This window comes from Erinaceus europaeus, chromosome 5 (genome assembly GCF_950295315.1).
Source record: "Erinaceus europaeus chromosome 5, mEriEur2.1, whole genome shotgun sequence".
NCBI lineage: Eukaryota > Metazoa > Chordata > Mammalia > Eulipotyphla > Erinaceidae > Erinaceus > Erinaceus europaeus.
In genome coordinates, this window is record NC_080166.1 from 131,738,647 (window position 1) to 131,753,936 (window position 15,290).

The following is a 15,290-nucleotide window of genomic DNA, read 5'->3' on the forward strand; positions in this document are numbered from 1 at the left end:
GGCTAACACCAAGGACTCATGTAACTGCATACACACATATAAAACTCTTACCTATAACAAGGTTGGTTTAAATATTTTGAAAACTTTATTTCAACATAATATCCCTTTGGAATTTTGTCTATTTTATGCTATGCCTTTAAAACTTTGCTCTTTGCGAAGATGTCAATCAACTTCACCAGGATGGCAGCAAAGCCAACACGAAGTCCCCTGGAGGAAAAGACTTTAGAGGACCGCTAGGACTGCAGCACTGGCCAATGAACAGTCATCACTGTCAATCTGAAACACTTCAAGTTGTGACTCCAGGACTGAGTGGGAGCACCACAGGGAGCAAACACAAACATCTCCCTTAAAAAAAAAAAAAATTACTAGTGAGCTAATGTTGACTTTAAAAATTACAAAACGACAGGGAGATAATTTCACACCATTCCCACCAACAGAGTTCTGTGTCCCCATTCCCTCTACTAGAAACTGCATTAGTTCTAAACTGCATTAGATCACAGATATGGGTTTGTGAGGTTAGAGAAAAGCCTCGAATATTGAGAGCAGCCATTAACCAGAAACCAACTGTTCCTTGTTCTGCGTAAATATTTCCACCTGTGCCCACCCTGTGATAACTATAAAAGGGTGGGGTCGCAGACTCTCCCTTTGCTTGGAATGGTGTCCGCGGCCTAAGCTTAAGCTTCCTAATAAAGGCTCTTTGCTATTGCACGTGATTCTGGCCTTCTTTGCGTGAGATCGGGACTCGAACTTCTGGGCATAACAAGTTAACTATTATTTCTATAACTATATATATATATATATATATATATATATATATATATATATATATTTGCGGGTTTTTTTATTACTCCTATGGTCCAACTTTCTTGTCATTTCTAAATCACACCTACACCTATTACTACTTCCTAATATCTTTTTTCTTTTTTCCTCTTCTCTCTCCATGTCCTGATGCAACTGGAGTTCAGAGTCCTCTGGTCATCTTCCCCCTAGCATTTATGTCTCCCCCTCTGGGAGGACTGACCAAAGATCTTTATGAGGTGCAGAAGGTGGGAGGTCTGGCTTCTGTAATTGCTTCTCCGCGGGGCATGGATGTTGGCAGGTGGATCCACACTCCCAGCCTGTTTGTATATTTCCCTAGTGGAGCAGCGCTCTGGGGAGGAAGCACCAACTTCTTAATGGAGGTGGGGAATGTTTTTTATTAGAAATGCGGGACAGACACGGAGGTCAGGCGAGGTCCACTTGAGTCTTCTACTTGGTGGCTGCTGACGAGACTGACCGACTCGCCCCCAAGCCACTTCCTGTTGGCTGCAGCCACGGCCCCTCCCCACCCGATTCCTGCCTCGCCCCAAAGAGGGGGACACGCACCCCACCCCCGCTGCTTCAAAGGGCCGTCTCCCAGCCATGAGTCCTGCTATTATTTCTCCAGGCGAGTCCAGACTCCGAGGGGTTTAGGGAGCGTGAGTGCAACCCCTGTCTTCGGGTTCCTGCAGTTTGGCCCCCACTTGGGAACCATCGCTCGTCCCCATCGGGGAGGGCAGGGGAGGTCCCGCTATTCCAGGCTGGCGACCCCCGCCCCGAAAGGGACAGAAGGTCGTTCAGTCCGGGAGCAGGGCTTCTCTGAGACATTCCAGCCCGGGCGGGAGCTCCCCGCCCTCCCGGGTTCCAGAACCGAACCCTCCAGCCAGGCAGAGGGCCCAGACTCCGCCTCCATCTCTGCGGCGCGGGCCACGCCGAGGCGCGCAGGCGGCGGCGAGCGGCGCGGTCCTCTGACGTGGCGACGCGCTATTGGCCGGCTCTTTCCAGCGGGCGGTGATTGGCCAGCGCGCGCCCCGCCCCGCGGCCCCGCTCCGCCCCCGCGGCCGTCCGGGTGTCCTCGCCGCCGTCCGCGCGCCGCCCGGCCGTTTGCTGCCACCCGGCCTCACGCTGCTCCCATGGCCGCCGCCGCCACCGAGGAGCCCTTCCCGTTCCACGGCCTGCTGCCCAAGAAGGAGACCGGGGCCGCCTCCTTCCTCTGCCGCTACCCGGAGTATGACGGGCGCGGGGTGCTCATCGCCGTCCTGGACACGGGGGTCGACCCGGGGGCTCCGGGCATGCAGGTGCGGCGGCCCCCGGGGCGCGGGCGGGGCGGGGCGGGGCGGGGCGGGGCGGGAGGGACAAAGCCGGGGCCTCGAGGGGGCCCCCATCTTCCATCCTCGGCCCGGGGGGGGGGAACCCCCTTCGCTACCCAGCCCCGCGGGTGGACCCCGACTCCGGCCTCGGGCCCCGACCCCGCGTCGCGGGTGTCCCCGGGGCCGCAGCTGCCCGGCCGGCTGTTGGGCTCCGTGTTGCTTCGGGGCGCGGCGTGGGGTGGGGGGTCCCCGGCGATGGGTCCCCGGGGGTGGGGGGCGCCCGGGGGGCAGGAATGGGGCGTCTCGGCCTCCCCCCCAGCCCGGGTTCCCCCAGATGATGATTCGGGATGGCGGCCGGGGGGGGGGGGGCCCCGACTTCCGCAGTTGTTTCCTCTGCAAGTTTTTTTTTTTGTTTCTTCCCCCCCCAACCCCCCCTTTCCCCTCCTTTCTTTCCTCTCTGCTATTTTAAAACCCTGGTTTTCTGTGGTTGCACTTAGTCTGGGGTCATGGCAGCTCGAGGTTGACTTTCTTCTCCCTCTTCTTTTTCCCCTTCTTTTTTTCTTTCTTTCTTTCTTTTTTTTTTTTTTTTTTTTTTTTTTTGCCAATTTTTAGTTCAGTCCTTAGTCTTTGTTGGGAAGGAAGGAGGAGGATCCGCTCTAGGGGGGGGGAGGGGGGGGCTCAGTTTTTACTAAAGGAGAGACTCCTGCTTTATTTTAGCCTCAGTATAGCATGGCAACTTCTTTTGGTGGCGATTTTGTTTGTTTTTGTTTTTTTCCTTTTAGAAGATGGTTTGGTTTCTGCCATTTTTAGGCCCCTGGGGGTGGAGGTGGGGGAAGTCTGTAAGTCCTGGCATGGGTGCATTTATTTTAAGGGTGACTCCTGATTCTGATAACGGTAAACTGAGCCTTAGCCCCCTCCCCCCTTTTTTTAAAATTTTTATTTTATTTATTTATTTATTTATTTGCTCTGTGTGTGCGCGCACAGAAATCCAGCCAGATGCAAACTTTGGCCTCCGATGTATAGTGGCTCCCCCAAAGTCTCACCCGGCTGGCTGGGTGGCCGCCAGGGTTAACGTGAGCCCCTTCCCCTGATCATCTCCCCTCCTTTCAAAGCTAAAGGCTGGAGTTTAATAACCCACCCCTCACCCCCACCCTGCCGCTCATTTCTTGTGCTCTCTAGAGATTGAGGAAGACAGAAAGTCCGCAGGGGAGAGGGGGGAGGAGCAGTCTGGCCGGGCTGTTCCAGAATCCGGGTGGAAAGCTCGCTTCCTCCTCCAGTTGACTCCTCAGCAGCTGCCCCAAGCAGGATCCTCTCACGCCGCCCCGCCTGCAGTCGGCGGCACAGGACAGACTGACTCTCGGTGAGGCCGAGGACCTGGCCGTGGAGGCAGGCGCTGGGCTGGGAGTTCGGGCCCCCAGCTGTCCGCTGGCCACTCAGGCTGGACGGAGACTGACCTGGACTCTCGCAGGCAGCCAGGCTGTCGCCTCACCCCTCAGCCGGGCTCCAGCACAGAGTAGTGACGGCTTCCTTTCTGTTGTGCGATTTGTTCACTCTTTGCCAGGCTGAGTGGGAGGACGGCAGCTGGGGTGGGTGAGTGGTGCCCCCAGTTCTTCCCCTCGAGTCTGGGCGAGTTCTGGCTCGGGGGGGAAAAACGCCTCTGCAGAACTTGCCCTTTAGTGTCCCCTTATCCGATCACCCCGCCAGGCTCTGCGGAGTGACTGACAGCAGCTCTCACCTCACTCGCCATGAAAATGGATTGCCTGCGACGTGTTAACGTGCTCAAGAGTGTGTGAACACCGACTTTTTATTTAAAGTAGGGCTGTTGAGTAGAAGGGGTTTATGCTGGTCTTAAATCACTAACTCCCAAAGGACAGATGCGTCACATGCAATAGCTAGATGCGTAGACGGTCGAGAAAGGGACAGCTGGCACTTTGTGATGTTGACATGTCCGACTTAGAAGAAATTCAGTAATGAATGAACTTGGAAGAAGCCCCCTCCTCCACCCCCCCCCACACACACACACACAAATGCTAGAGGGAGGTAGGAGGTGGAATTTTGGTGATGGCTGAGATGGTGGAGAGATGTAAAATACACCGCCAGTAGAATTTTAAAAAATCGTTTGTCGGTTGTCTTTGACTGATTTATGGACATAAGCCTATGTACATATCCTTAAGAAGATGAATGGAGGGCCGGGCAGTGGCACACCTGCTGGAGCGCACATGTCACAAAGTGCCAGGCCCCGGGTTCAAGCCCCCCGCTGTGCCCCCTTCCCCAGGACTTCATGAGTGTTAAAGCTGAATGCTGCTGATCTCTCTCTCTCACCCACTCTATCTCCCCTTTCCCTCTCAGTTTCCTTCTGTCGGTGTCTAGTAAATAATAGGTAAGTGAACAAAATACTTTTTAAAAGATGAGTTGAAATGAAAGGAGAAGAGAAGAGCGAGCTAGGATGAAGTGGGGGCTGAATTGGACATAGGGGAGCCAGCTGGGTCAGAGCAGAGGACTTGAGGCCCAGATCAAACTTACTAGGAACACAGCAGACCATCTCTCACTCTCGGGTAACTGCCTGGGGCCCCCTTCTCTATTATGACAACTGGGCGAGTGGAATGTAAAGGAAGCTACACAGTATGAGAGGGATAATACATAAATAGAAGATTCAGGCGTCCGTCTTCTTGACTTCTGGCTTGGTGACGAGTGGTGGAATCCTGCAAACTGACCAGCACAGAGATTACTTGGGTGTCAGAGTGAGCCTCCCTGGCCAGAGATAAGCCTTGTGCAGGAAATTAAAACACAGTAGCCGGCAACTCCCCATCCCTCACATTCCCCAAGTACTTTGCTGTAGAAACAAAAAAACAGTGAAGGCTTCCATTGTACCTGTACCAGATAAAAGCCCAGAGCTCTTCGGGAATCCGAAGTGACCTTGGCACAAACATGAAGATAGAAGTCTGGCGTTTCCCCCAGCCATTGCTACCCCTGCAGGCAGGCACAGTCATTTCTGCTCTCAGTACTCACTCCCCCCCTCACCATACTCGGTCACTCCCCCAGCTCCAACTGCCCATAAGCCTTCTGTGGTCACTGGAAACTCCCACTCCGCCCTGAGGGCCCCTCTGGGTTTGAGCCCGATTCCTTTAGGGCTGCCTGCTAGACGCACTCAGCCTGACTGACCACAGTCATCATGTGTGGGACCCAGAGGGCAGCAGAGGTAACCCCTCCAGACAGACTCATTTATGCCTTTCCTCTGTCTTCACCAGTACTGCGATTTGTGCATAAGCCTCTACAGAACTTCACAGGTCCCATTCTAGTATTTGTTTACCTGCCTTTTCCCCTAGTGAAGTTAAATTCTGCTTAAAGACACATAGCCAAACTCACTTGTGTGGAAACTGCTGGTCACACTCAGCCTTGTGGCTAATGGGGAAGTGTGTGTGTGTGATGCACATTGTTCTCTGATAAAATGGCTTTGAGAAGGCAGGTACCTGTCGCTCCATTAAAGGCTCCTTCACTCTGACTGGGTGCAGGGAGCTCACAGGTGGAGAGAGGCCATTGGTTACTGTGCAGAGCAGCTTGTTTCCCTCTGTGATGCCTCTCAGCCCTGCTGCCCCAACCTGGGTTTGTGTTCTTTCGTGCTTTCCTGGGTAGGGTGCTGGGCCCTTACTACGTTTGTCAGTTTACTGCAGGAATCTCGAGATCAAAGCCTCTCTTGCTCCTTTTCATTTTATGTTCCTATCTTCACTTGCTTAAACATCAGCTTTTTCCTAGGATGTGCAAGTAAGCAGCCAGACAGGTGGGTGGTTTTGCTTGGGACAGCTTGTGGCTACAGCAGTTTAGTGACTGGCTCCCAGGCCTTACTGACTCCTCAGCTAGTTCAGAGGAGACAGCGAGTGAGTGTCTCCAGCTCCTGCAGTTTGGGGGATACCACAGGGGTTCCCTCCTGTCCAGCTTTCTCAGTCTCCCAGTCCAGTACTGTTCACTAGCTTCCTCGACTGTCATCATAACTCCCTGAATGTGCTCAGTCCTCTTCCCCATGTGGTGCCCCTTCCTCCTCCGCCGCCTCCTCCACTATGGGGGATGTAGCCCCAAGTATTTCCTTTACCCCCAGAACTCTTGGCAAATTCTCAGCAGCTTTGCCTTTATAAAATCCTCTCCCGGGGGTCCGGCGGTGACGCAGTGGGTTAAGCGCATGTGGCGCAAAGCACAAGGACCGGCGTAAGGATCCCGGTTCGAGCCCCCGGCTTCCCACCTGCAGAGGAGTCGCTTCACAAGCGGTGAAGCAAGTGTGCAGGTGTCTATCTTTCTCTCCCCCTCTCTGACTCCCCCTCCTCTCTCCATTTCTCTCTGTCCTATCCAACAACAAACGACATCAATAATAACAGTAACCACAACAAGGCTACAACAACAACAAGGGCAACAAAGGGGGGGGGTGGAATGGCCTCCAGGAGCAGTGGATTCATGGTGCAGGCACTGAGCCCCAGCAATAACCCTGGAGGCAAAAAAAAAAATAAAATTCTCTCCCGAGCCCTGAGCAGGCTCACTCTCACCAGGGTAGTGCTTGCCTTGACCTAGTGGTAAAGCAGGAAGTCTGGAAGGAAGTAGCATAGACAAGGGTTTTGAACAGCACAGATAAAGCCTGTGGCTACAGCAGAGGGAGAATAAGCCCCAGTCCCATCGGACTTTCTCCCTTTGCTCTCACAGAAAACGAGGTTGCTAATGAGGGATCTGTGTCTAGCTTGTTAGTGATCTCCTGCGATCTGCAATCTACAGCCTCTGAAGCTGCATGTCGAGTGAGAGGAGGGCGGTGATTGTGTGTGAGTGTGTGAGGTGGCTCTCGAACCCCACACAGACTCGGAATGCAGTGGCAATTAGAGTATTTCCTTACGTCCTCAGCACCTGATCTAGAGAGGACTGCCTTCCTCATCATTGGCCCTATTTTTTCTTTTTTTTAGAGCTTTTCAGTAGACCCTTGCAAAAAATCAGCCTCTGATTTAGGTTTTAGCACAGTTTGATCAACGTCTGCTGTGAATGCCGCAGTGGTGTGTTTAAATCTCGCCTTTGAGCTAGAGTGTGTCACTGTAAATAAATAATCACCCGGCTTCTGAGTCACCCTAGGAGAATGAAGCTGTGTCTGCGGGGCCTTTGTAGTCTCTGGACAGCCCCTTCTCCACCCCCTGCTTGCTAACGGAGTGAGGTCTTGGGGTCCACCAAGAGCCCCTTGCTTTGCCTTGCCTTGTAAAGAGAAAAAGCTGTGAGCCCGTGTCTTCTCCACACATTCAGGTCCCTCCCCACTCCTGAACTCTGCAGCTTTGGCGACACTGATTGGATGGTGTGTGTGTGTGTGTGTGTATGTGTGTGAGAGTGAGGGGGGTGGTGGGGTCATCACAGAGACTCATAAGAAGGGACACAGCCTTCTTGAATAGTCTGCCTGGTCTCCAGATGAGAAAAGGAGACTTTTCTTAGTGCTCTTGACTTTTTCTCCCCCCCCTATTTTTTTAAATAAGGTGTTTTTTAAAAATATTTATTTATTCCCTTTTGTTGCCCTTGTTGTTTTATTGTTGTAGTTATTGTTGTCATCATTGTTGGATAGGACAAAGAGAAATGGAGAGAGGAAGGGAAGATGGGGAGAGAAAGATAGACACCTGTAGACCTGCTTCTCCGTTTATGAAGCGACTCCCCTGCAGGTGGGGAGTCAGGGGCTCGAACCGGATTCCTTATGCCGGTCCTTGTACTTCACACCACATGTGCTTAACCTGCTGCGCTACCGCCTGATTCCCTTCCCCCCTTTTTTTTCCACATTTTTCTGAAGGGCAGGAGCCCTGTGAGCCTGCATCCTACTGGACACTCAGTACACGGGGCTTGAACACTGCACGTTCCTTTGGCTGAGCTAACTCAGATGGTGCAGAGAGACCTTTCCCACAAAAATTGTATAGAAAGGCAGCACTACTGCTGGGCCACCCCTGCTGGTCGGTGCAGCTCAGATGAGTACCCGGTCTTGCTGCTCACTGACGAGTTCAGAGCCTTCCAGAGCGAAGCCAGCAGGCAGTGAAGGACCTGACAGGCACCGACGGGTGAGTGGTATAGACCTAGTCCTTGCCTTCTGGAGTTTATCTTCTGAGAGTGGAACCAGGTCCAGAATCACCTGGTGGCAGGCTGAGCCACATTCGGCTTGATTATAAACCGGCTATTGTGGCGAGGGTTCTGTGTATCCTGTGGAAGTCAGCGGAGGACTGGCATGGCACAGCTCGTCTCAACTATCACTCTCAGTGGAAAGCAGCTGTGGCCTCTGGAAGATGGAGAAGGAGGCCTCACCTCAGGGATGCTAAGATGATGGGCCAGTCCACCACCCTCCTTTGGATAGAGACAGCCAAATTGAGAAGGAGCGGGGAGACACCCTTGTGAAGCTTCCCTCCCTGCAGGTTGGGACCGGGGACTAGAACCCAGGTCCTCTCACATGGTAGTGTGTGTGCTCTGCTGGCTGGACCACCACCCACAAGCAGGCCTGTTGTTTTAGAGGGAGGAGGAAGAGAACTTGCAGCCAGATTTGATGTGGGATGTAGTGTCGAATAACCCTGCGAGGACCTTCAAGTTTCTGCTTTGACAACTGGGCATGGTTTAATTCCTGAGATGCCAGGCCCTGGAGAGAAAAGGCTTGAGTTTTACGTTTGGACTTTGGACTCGGGGAACTTGAGCAGCCAGTGATGAAACACTAGTAGATGTTTTCCTGCTGACACGCCCCAGCTCAGAGCTCGCCGCCGGGCCTTTCTGCATGTTGCCTCCTCCGGAACCTGTCTTGATAAGCCCGGTTAAAATAGAAACCCCTATTCTACCTGTCCCTTTGCCTCCTTAATTTTCTGCACGGTAATCAGCACCCTTTGTTGTGTAACGGTGTATTTGAGTTGTGGTATATTTGACTTGTTTACCGACTGCATGATGTGAGAGCCGGGAGGTCAGGGGTTCGGGTTCAGCCTTCCGGCCAGTGAACCTTCACTTAACGCTTGCTAGGGGAGGTCTCGAAACTTTACATCAGGCTCAACCTGACGCTGTTGACTGGCTACGGAAGAAGGGCAAACACTAGAAGAAGAAGAAGAGGAACACGGGGCCACTTGTGGGTTGGTTGCTTGGTGACTGGATGACTTCAGGTCCTCCTCAGTGCTTATCAGGCTTTTGGGCCTTTAAACCGAAGGCAGACCTCAGAGGTTATTTTAAATATGTGTGCACGTGCATTCACATAAGGGTTTGGCTTTCCTTGCCTTCCTTAGGGATAAAAAAGAAGGTCTCTAATCTGGTTTTCAGTATTATTTATTTATTTATTTTGAATAAAGGCAGAAAAGTGGAAGGGGAAATGGATGTAGAGACACCGGCAGCTGCTCTGCTGCTTACGAAGCTCCCCCCTCGCTGCCTTTGGGAACTAGGGACTTGGACCTGGGTCCTGTCGCTCAGCCAGGTGGTGCTGCCACCCAGCCCCCTCGAATCTGTTTTCTGTTTCTTTTTTAATTCTCAGGTCACGACTGACAGGAAACCAAAAATCATCGATATTATAGACACAACAGGAAGTGGCGACGTGAACACTTCTACAGTGGTGGAGCCAAAGGATGGCGAAGTTACTGGTCTTTCTGGACGAGTGCTGAAGGTTGGTGGCAGCTCTCCTCTTTTCTTAAGATTTTATTTATTAATGAGAAAGACAGGAGAGAGAGAAAGAACCTGACATCAGTCTGGTACATGTGCTGCCAGGGACTGAACTTAGGACCTCATGTCTGAGAGTCCAGTGCCTTAGCCACTGCGCCACCTGTCGGACCATGTCGGACCACTAGTTCTCCTCTTTTTATTTATTTATTTATTTATTTTTTAAATTTATTTCCTTATTGGGGAATTAATGTTTTACATTCAACAGTAAATACAATAGTTTGTACATGCATAACATTCCCCAGTTTCCCATTTAACAATACAACCCCCACTATGTCATTCATCATCCTTCATGGACCTGTATTCTCCCCACCCACCCACTCCCACCCCAGAGTCTTTTACTTTGGTGTAATACTCCAATTCCATTTCAGGTTCTACTTGTCTTTTCTTTTCTGATCTTGTTTTTCAACTTCGGCCTGAGAGTGAGATCATCCCATATTCATCCTTCTCTTTCTGACTTATTTCACTCAACATGGTTTTTTCAAGGTCCATCCAAGATCGGCTGAAATCGGTGAAGTCGCCATTTTTTACAGCTGAGTAGTATTCCATTGTGTATATATACCACAACTTGCTCAGCCACTCATCTGTTGTTGGACACCTGGGTTGCTTCCAGGTTTTGGCTATTACAAATTGTGCTGCCAAGAACATATGTGTACACAGATCTTTTTGGATGGATGTGTTGGGTTCCTTAGGATCTATCCCCAGGAGAGGAATTGCAGGGTCATAGGGTAGGTCCATTTCTAGCCTTCTGAGAGTTCTCCAGACTGTTCTCCACAGAGGTTGGACCAACTGACATTCCCACCAGCAGTGCAGGAGGGTTCCTTTGACCCCACACCCTCTCCAGCATTTGCTGCTGTTACCTTTTCTGATGTGTGACATTCTCACAGGAGTGAAGTGATATCTCATTGTTGTCTTGATTTGCATTTCTCTGACAATCAGAGACTTGGAGCATTTTTTCATGTGTTTCTCAGCCTTTTGGATCTCTTCTGTGGTGAATATTCTGTCCAAGTCCTCCCCCCATTTTTGGATGGGGTTATTTGTTGTCTTTTTGTTGAGTCTGGCAAGCTCTTTATATATGTTGGTTATTAAACTCTTGTCTGATGTATGACATGTAAAGATCTCCCATTCTGTGAGGGGTCTCTTGGTTTGGGTAGTGGTTTCTTTTGCTGTGAAGAAGCTTTTTAATTTGATGTAGTCCCATAGGTTTATACTTGCCTTAGTCTTCTTTGTAATTGGATTCGTTTCATTGAAAATGTCTTTAAAATTTATGCAGAAAAGACTTCTGCCAATATTTTCCTGTATTTGATAGTTTGTGGTCTAACATTCAAGTCCTTGATCCACTTGGAATTTTTGTATTCGGTGAAATACAGTGATTCAGTTTCATTCTTCTGCATGTTTCAACCCATTGTTTCCAACACCATTTGTTGAAGAGACTCTGCTTTCCCCATGTAATAGTCTGGGCCCCTTTGTCAAAGATTAGATGTCCATAGGTGTGGGGCCTCATTTCTGGGCTCTCAATTCTATTCCACTGGTCAGTGTGTCTATTCATGCTCCAGTAACAAGCAGTTTTGATGACAATGACCATATAATACAGTTTGAGATCTGGGAGTGTGATGCCTCCGGTTCTGTTCTTTTTTCTCAAGATTGTTTTGGCAATTCTAGGTCTTTTCTGGTTCCAGATAAACATTTGTAGCATTTGCTCTATTCTCCTAAAAAAATATGCTTGGGATCTTGATGGGGATAGCATTAAATTTGTAGATGGCTCTGGGTAATATATTCATTTTGATGATGTTAATTCTTCCAACCCATGAACATGGAATATCTTTCCACTTCTTTGTGTCTTTTTCAATTTCTTTGAGTAGTGACTCATAATTTTCAGTATACAAGTCTTTCATTTCCTTGGTTAGATTTACTCCTAGATATTTTATTGTTTTTGTTGCTATAGTAAAAGGAATTGATTTCTGGATTTCAATTTCTTCTAACTTAGTGTTTGCATAGAGGAATGCCACTGACTTTTGAATGTTAATTTTGTAGCCTGACACCTTACTGTATTGCCTGATGATTTCCAAAAACTTCTTGCTGGTTTCCTTAGGTTTTTCCATGTATACTATCATGTCATCTGCAAATAAGGAGAGTTTGACTTCTTCTCTTCCAATCCGTATCCCTTTAATTCCTTGGTCCTGCCTGATTGCTATGGCAAGAACTTCCAACACTATGTTGAATAGTAATGGTGATAGTGGGCAGCCCTGTCTAGTACCTGATCTGAGGGGAAATGCTTCCAGTTTTTCACCATTGAGTATGATGTTGGCTGTAGGTTTGTTATCTATAGACTCCACTATCTTGAGGAATTTTCCATCTACTCCCATTTTTTGTAGTGTTTTGATCATAATAGTTCTCCTCTTTTTAAATGCCTACTTTTCCCTTTTCGTTGACCATCTGCTTTTCTTTTCTCTCTTTATTTTATTTTTATAACTTCTCTGGAGGCATCAGGTGCCCTTAGTTTACATTGGTGGTCAGATGAGTGCTAGTTGCCTGACGCCATATAGTCAGTTACCCCCAACTTCACAGCTAGACGCAAGTATCTGTGATCCCTTCGTTTTTGAGTCTGGAATCCGGGTGTGACTTAGCTGGGGGCTTTCTCCTGGGGTTGCTGACTGCCTCTGGACAGTTTTGTCTGGAGGCTGAACTTGGGTTGGGCAGGAGAGTCTCTGGTTCGTATCAGACTTTAATTCCTCAACATCTTGTGGCTTTTTCACAACCTGCAGCTTGGCTTTCCCTGGGGGCAAGCCACTCAAGAGGGAGTGAGTGCCCAGTGGGAAGTCACACATTTTTTAGAAATTAATCTCGGGGGCCACCACAAATACAGAGTTGTACTGATCATGGGCTTAGATGATTTCAGTTGGAGACACAGAATTTTATCTCTCAGAATGTTCTTTGTTTTGATTCTTTTCCAGCTCATTTTCCTTTTTCTCATCTTCTTCCTCCTTTTTCCTTTGCTTCCTCTTCTCCTTTTAAAAATTTTTTTAAAATCCTTCTGCATTTTTTTATATTTATTTATTTATTTATTCCCTTTTGTTGCCCTTGTTGTTTTATTGTTGTAGCTATTATTGTTGTTGTTGGATAGGACAGAGAGAAGTGGAGAGAGGAGGGGAAGACAGAGAGGAGAAGAGAAAGACAGACACCTGCAGACCTGCTTCACCGCTTGTGAAGCGACTTCCCTGCAGGTGGGGAGCTGGGGACTCGAACCAGGATCCTTATGCCGGCCCTTGGACTTTGCGCCACCTGCACTTTACCCTCTGCACTACCGCCCAACTGCCTTTGTTCGGCATTTTACCAGAAAACTTGTCCTCGAGTCTCTGGTCTCCCTGTCTGCCCTAATTCTTGAAGCTGTAATGACTCTGCAGGGGGAGACGGCTGAGGCCCAGGATACCAGTATAGGCCAGATTCTTTTTCTTTTCCCACTGGGATGCCTGGTTTCCTCGGAGTCCATAGCCCGTTTGGCACGCATTTGGAGAAGGATGAGAGCCGAGGAAAAGAGATTCAGTCAGTAATGAGACTGTTTCTCTTCAAAATCAGTCTCCCCGCATTGGAGTGCCATGTAACTAAAGCCATTGTAAAGATACCAACTTAAAATGGCCCGTGTCTAAAGCTTGGCTTATTCATCTGCACATGGAACTCCAGAATATATAAAAATGGCACGTTTCGTAGCCACCTCATTTATCCTATTTATTCGATGTTAGCAGAACTGTGGCTATTACTTAGTTTTTGGTCATTGTTTATTTTGGTAAGAAGTCTGCCTTTCATATAAGAAAAGTGGTACATAGTGGTGGTTTGGGAAGTCCCTAGTTGGATGGGCATTGTAGATTTCTGTCTCCTTTGTAAGGAAATAGCTTTGTTGGACTGTTTGTATTGTGTTACATGCTTCAGAGGGGAAAAAAACATTGTGAATCCATTCCCAGAGAAGCGTAGGCAGACAAATCACAGGACGTTTTTGGGCTCCCAGGTCATCTACAAGTTAGGTTAATGCTCCACTGTAACCCACCAAGTCCGAATCGTGTGTCCAGTACAGTGTGCGTGCCTAATTGCAGGGGTATTGCCAACAGCCAACAGCACTGACCACCTTCAGAACCTTCCACAAATTGTGATCTTTTTGCTGATGGTGTATCTTGTCTGTGAAGCACAATGAAATTAGGTATATGCCACAAGATATCTTAAGTACTTGCCACTAACATGCCAACGCTTGTTTTTATTATTTTAATTGCTCCATTTGATCCTTTGATGTCTCACGACCGATTGTCCTCTCACAGGGAAATGCTGCCACAGCTTAGGCTCACAAAGTCCCCTGTGGTTAGACACTCTGCCTCTGCCTGCTGCTACTCGCTCACCTTTTCTGTGGCCACAGGGTGCGGCTGTGGCTGTGTGCCCCGGGTTATTGCTGGAACGCTGGAGCTCGGAATTCCCGTTCTCTAGAGAAGGTTCATAAGCTGTGGGAAAAAACACTCCAGTTGGATGCCAGCGTGCTCATTTCAATCTTCACAGACAGGCATGCAGTTGATTCAGGAGTGATGAGTATTATGCAGACTTTTAAGAGTCAGTAGATCTTTTTTAGAAAATAGTTTTTTGAAAGAGATGGAAATGAGAGTCCTGCTCAGTCGTAGACAGAGCCCGGAATGGGACCTGGGACTCCATGTGCAAAGCAGGCTCTCCACCCAGGGAGCCACTTCCAGGCTTCAGACGCAGCAGATTCATGGAGCGGATGGTTATTCTCTCTTCCTCTACTTATTGGGTTGTCAGAAATGTCATGTATTTTTGCATAGAAACACATAGAGAAATACATCGTTGCTTTTTCCCGGCAGCCTAGTAGTTATGAGGAAATTCCATTCAGGGGCTTCCTGCCTGGGGAGTCATTTGATGGTTGACATGGGGGTGAGACAGTTGTCGATGCAGCCCAGGGATTGCTGACCAAGTAGCCAGAGCCTATGTTGGACCCCTGTCAACAGTGATGATAGTTCCCTGATTCCAAAGAACAGGAATCCTCTACTCTTTTCTTTCTTTGCTTTTAACAGTTCACTTTAATCACACACACACACACACACACACACACACACACACACACACACACACACACACACACACACCATTGCTCAGCTCTGGCTGAGAAAGTCTTGTGTGCGATCATTACGCTCTCCCCCAGCCCTTCTACTCTTTGTTATTTCATGTTTCGATCTGCTGTGGTTGATGGTCAGTGCAGTTCATCGTTTAAGAGAATCCAGAGGAAGTATTGTTTTCTTCCTTGTCCACACGAGGAAGAGCGAACCCTATAACTCACTAGTTTAGACTCACAGTTCTGTCTCCCTGGGCAGAAATGGCGTCTTGGTTGGCTTCTTTCCTGTCTTCCCTTGTGAGTTGGACACACTCTACCTGTAGAGCCTGTTGTTCATTAAAAGCTTTAAGGATTAGAATTCTTGGAGATGATCGAAACGGCTATTATAAAATGTCATTAAAATAATT

General features: G+C 49.0%; 1 protein-coding gene across 2 annotated transcripts in view; it reads left to right on the forward strand.

Moving 5' to 3' along the window:
* Positions 1-1,405: 1,405 nt before the first annotated feature.
* The window catches only part of TPP2 (tripeptidyl peptidase 2), a 71,681-nt gene continuing 57,796 nt past the window's right edge, over positions 1,406-15,290 (forward strand). Inside the window, exons 1-2 of one of the 2 annotated variants that reach the window (XM_060191831.1) lie at positions 1,406-2,096; positions 9,598-9,726. In XM_060191831.1, the coding sequence (XP_060047814.1) occupies positions 1,932-2,096; positions 9,598-9,726 (294 nt within the window). In that variant the 5' untranslated portion in view covers positions 1,406-1,931. The remainder of the gene's footprint in view (positions 2,097-9,597; positions 9,727-15,290) is intronic. The other variant, XM_060191832.1, reaches the window with a different exon arrangement.